The 4695-nt window shown below is 52.4% G+C and overlaps 1 protein-coding gene across 1 annotated transcript; it reads left to right on the plus strand.

Annotated features, from left to right (window-relative positions):
- Positions 1–1979: 1979 nt before the first annotated feature.
- On the plus strand, positions 1980–2849 carry TMEM158 (transmembrane protein 158). The gene has a single exon (XM_006877853.1). It carries the CDS (start codon positions 1980–1982, stop codon positions 2847–2849), a length of 870 nt encoding a protein of 289 aa, XP_006877915.1.
- The last annotated feature ends 1846 nt before the right edge of the window (positions 2850–4695 follow it).

Below are 4695 nucleotides of genomic sequence, written 5' to 3' on the forward strand. Positions count from 1 at the left end.
TTTGTACCATTTCCTGTCAGAAAAATGGGGAAGATTAAACAAAAGAGGAGTCCATCCCCTCCTTCTGTCATTGTAAGTGCCATCTAGTTGGTTCTGACTCATAGCCAAGCAGTGTTTCCAAGCAGTGACTGGTGGATTTGAACAACCAGTCTTGTGGTTAGCAATCCAGTGCTTATCCTACAGCATCACATGGAATTAAACCTTTCTGTAGAGATAAAGGACCACTCTGGACAGGCAGCTTGGGCTAGACTGATAGTGACTACTTCATAGCCAGCCACCATATGAGCCCACTCTGGACCGAGCGAACTGACTTGCATGCATTTACCATTACAGCATCCCTGCAAAACAAGTACCACTGACTCCACTTTCCGGAAGGGAATGAGGTCACATCAGCATAAATGCACAGCTACAAATGCACGCTGAAAAGAAACCAGGTAAGTTTGGGTCTTGTATTGTGAGTCTGTTTCGACACCTTCCACAACTCAGTTTTTTTTTTCTTATTGTTAGAAAACAATAGAGAACGACTATATTGTAATCAACCACCATGCCTAGCAATGCAATTCTGTACTTTGCAGCTACTTCTCAATGGTCAGCTGGTTTGGAAGGAGGACCATCTTTTTTGACAGCTTGTTTCCTCTCACTGACACATTGTCAAGGAAGACAATGACTTCAAACCACTGGGGTTTCAAATCCAATGGAGCTTCTTTCTTTGTCTTAGAAATACTCAAGTATTGTTTTCTAACAATGCAAACAATTGTTTGCATTCTCAAAAAAGAGAAGGGTCCTTGATCCTCCCCCTCAGTAAGCGTAAGAGGCCAACTTACTACTAAAATGTTTTAAAATACAAATCTGATCTTGGTCTGTAACTCCTAGCAGTCTTCCACTGTAATATTTCAATAGGAATGAACATTCCCTTGACATGGATTCTACAGACAATTCCTTCATAGATACATGATCCGTCCCAATCATTAGGCAATGGCTCAGCGCCTAATGATTGGGATTTTCTGAGAGTGAAATTCTCTATCAGGTCCCTGAGAAGAAGGGCTCACGTTCCCATCAACCACTCTATACCCAAAAACTCCACTGAGTTCTTGGAATTTTCCTCAGTGTGCGCTTGTTGTGAGGAGAATACCAAATGGGTACAGGAGCCGCATTAAACACCAGCCAAACTCTCCAGATTTGAGATTTTAAAAAGACATCGAAGAAAGGCGAGAAAAGCTCGTGGCTCCGAATTCTGGTTCCCGAAGTGGCCCTGAGAAACCTGTTCCTTCTCTCGGCCTCAATTTTCCTTTCGGTAAAACGAGGGACAAAAGGGGACCAGGCGAACGCTATGACGAGACCACCTCGCAAGCTCCTCTCAGGTGTGACAAAAGGGGTCGTCTCGCCCTTCCAGCTTCTCCCCGAGGACGCAATTTGTTCAGTCTTCTACGCATGGATCGAGACTCTAGCTGCTAGAGCGGGTACCCCAGCTTCTCCAACACCCAGACGTTTCGTGGCATCCCCTCCTTGCGACTCCCAGCTCCGCCCAGCCGGGCCCGCACGCCTGCCTCGGAGTCCCACCCCCGCTCACCGCCCTGCATCCCGCCGGATCCCCCGCTTCTCCCCGCCTCTGCGTGTGAAACCAACCCCGCCTCCCCAACTTCCCGAGCTCAGGCCAGAGGAGGGCGGGACAGGACGGGGCGGGGAGGGGCGCGGGAGAGGCGGAGTCGAGCCGGGGAATCCTGCTCCCGGCTAGCGTCGGGCCCCGCAGAGCTGCCGAGCCGTCAGAGGGGCCCGGCGCCGGGGGCGGCGGGGAACCCCAGACGCAGCACTGACCGGGAAAGGAGCCGCCGCCACCGCCCGGCGCGCCCGCACTTCTCCCAGCCACCGGCCCCCGTGGTCCTACCACCGGCCCGCCGTCTGCTTGCTGGCCCGTCGCTCTCGCACCATGCAACCACCGCCGCCACCGGCCCCGCGCGCGTAGGCGCCCACGGCAGGCCATGCTGCCCCTGCTAGCCGCGCTGCTGGCCGCCGCCTGCCCGCTGCCGCCCGCCCGCGGCGGGGCTGCGGACGCGCCGGGCCTCCTCGGGTCGCCCCCAAACGCCTCGGTCAACGGGTCGTCCCCGAGCGAGCCTCTCGCCCCGCGGGTGCTGGCCTCGGTGGCCCCGGGGTCTCCGGAATCCCCAGGCCCAGAAGAGGCGGCGGCAGCGCCGTGCAACATCAGCGTGCAGCGGCAGATGCTGAGCTCGTTGCTGGTGCGCTGGGGCAGCCCGCGAGGCTTCCAGTGCGACCTGCTGCTCTTCTCCACCAACGCTCACGGCCGCGCCTTCTTCGCCGCCGCCTTCCACCGCGTCGGGCCGCCGCTGGTCATCGAGCACCTGGGGCTGGCGGCTGGAGGCGCGCAGCAGGACCTGCGCCTCTGCGTGGGCTGCGGCTGGGTGCGCGGCCGCCGCCCGGGGCCCCTCCGGCCCGCCGCGGGGGCGCCCACCGCGCTGCCTGCCTACCCCGCGGCCGAGCCCCCTGGGCCTCTGTGGCTGCAGGGCGAGCCGCTCCATTTCTGCTGCTTGGACTTCAGCCTGGAGGAGCTGCAGGGCGAACCGGGCTGGCGGTTGAACCGCAAGCCAATCGAGTCCACGCTGGTGGCCTGTTTCATGACCCTGGTCATTGTCGTGTGGAGCGTGGCCGCCCTCATCTGGCCGGTGCCCATCATCGCCGGCTTCCTGCCCAACGGTATGGAGCAGCGTCGAACCACCGCCAGCGCCGCCGCGACCGCCCCCGCTGCAGTGCCGGCGGGGACCACCGCGGCCGCCGCGGCCGCTGCGGCCGCTGCTGCTGCCGCTGCCGTCACTTCGGGGACGACGACCAAATGACCCACTCCGCTCCTCCGTGCGTCCGTGCTGTGTCCGCGCTCTCGGGTGCCTTTCCCGCCGGGAGACTTGGCCGGTGTGCTTCGTGCTGTAGTGACCGTTAGTTCCTCCGGGGGAGGGGGGTCGCCAGAATGGTCCTAGGGTGTTTGCAAAGCAAGGTCTGTACTGCGCTTCTCTCCAGAATAGCTAGGTATGAGTGAGCCGAGACTGAACTGTGGGATCCGCAGCTTTGAAGACAGAAAGGAGGGTAATGGGGACCTATTCCCTCTTTTGCTTCCCTCTCCCATTTTCCTTCCCTGCTCCCACATCCTGTATTCAGAAAAATGACCAAATCCTGTGTATTTGTTTTATATATTTAATAACTGTTTTAAATGAAAGTTTTAGTAAAAAACAAAACAAAACAACAAAAAGATCAAATTGCTTTTGCTGTAGTGAGAGAAGCCCTTTGTATCCGAATATTGTATTTGAAGTTTGTTGTGTTTTTGTTTTTGTTTTTTTAATTATTTAAAGCGGGGGGGGGGCATGGGCAGCATTTAACACCGATCTATTATTGCTGAAAATGAACTCTATGAACCTTTTTCCAAGTCAATATACCCAGTGACGTTGCCTCGTCGGCATTTTTTCTTGTACTGTGTTTTTTTGGCTTTTAATACAGACATTTTCCTCCAGAGATGCGTATGTAGTTTGTTTTGCCTCTGATTTAGAAAAATTAACCCAAAATGTTCGCCTGGAATGAGAGAGAGAGGAAATCTCCAAAAAGTTAGCAAAGAGCTAATTCTGGCTCCCACACCTAGCTGGTAGAGGTGGGGAATGCAAACTATGCCATTTGCCCTAACGCCCCTCACTGCTCCCCCACACCCAGCACAATGGCAAGCAAGATTTTACTTGCTTGATCTTATTATCCACTGCTTCAGGCTCTGTAAAATAGCCAGTAAGTTACCAAGATGGTAAAACCAATAGTTTCCCTGAGGTGCGTGTCTTTCATAGAAATGACTCATTTAAAATGGCATATATACGTTATTTATTTTCAAATGCATTCATTTAGCAGATTAGCACATTCCAAAACCTGAGTTAGTATTTTGACATTAGTTATTTTTAATGTGAATTCTTAGAGACTAAGTAGTTAATGATCATAAGGCTTTGTTACAGTAATGATCATAATGATCATAAGCCCTTGTTACAGTAATTTCATATTCTCAGTTTTTAGAAAAGTAGGGGAATCTATTCTATGGCAGTGAGTTTAGGGTGAGTTTGGTAGGGAAGTGAGTCTTGTATCAAACTACTACACTAACATACATGATCTTGTTTAGTCTTCTTAAAAATCCTGCAAAATTCCATTTTACAGACAGGAAAATTGAGGCCTAGAGAAGTCCAGGTTGACAGAGCAAGTAGTAGAATCCTGATCACACTCAGCTGACTCAAAGTTCCAATTCTTCCCTTAGCTCCACCCTGTCCACCCCATGTTTGTCCCTGAGTCAAGCACTCCACTATTGTTAACTGAAAGGTTTATGGTCAAAACTCATCCAGGGGCATCTTGAAACAAAGGCCTGGCTATCTGCTTCCAAAGATGCATGGCCATGAACTCACTATGGAGCACAGCTCTAGTCTGCTTGCAGAAGATCGCTGTGAGTTGCATGAACCAGAGGACAACTGGTTTAGTTCTTCAGCTGGGAAAGAAGGATTGCCAGTGTCACCAAATTCTAGTCCATTGGTCAAGCCTTTTGGGGACAGCTCAGATTTCCAGCAACATAGCTAAGCCTCCAGGATAAATCATAATTCTCAGTTAATTTCGATTCTCTTGAGAGAGAGTTCACCTTTGGAGAGGATAAGTACCTACCTCTCCAAAATT

The sequence above is a fragment of the Chrysochloris asiatica genome, unplaced genomic scaffold, assembly GCF_000296735.1.
Source record: "Chrysochloris asiatica unplaced genomic scaffold, ChrAsi1.0 scaffold00641, whole genome shotgun sequence".
Taxonomy (NCBI): domain Eukaryota; kingdom Metazoa; phylum Chordata; class Mammalia; order Afrosoricida; family Chrysochloridae; genus Chrysochloris; species Chrysochloris asiatica.

Coding starts and splice junctions, on each gene's coding strand:
- TMEM158 (XM_006877853.1), top strand. CDS start 1,980: ATGCTGCCCCTGCTAGCCGCGCTGCTGGCCGCCGCCTGCCCGCTGCCG.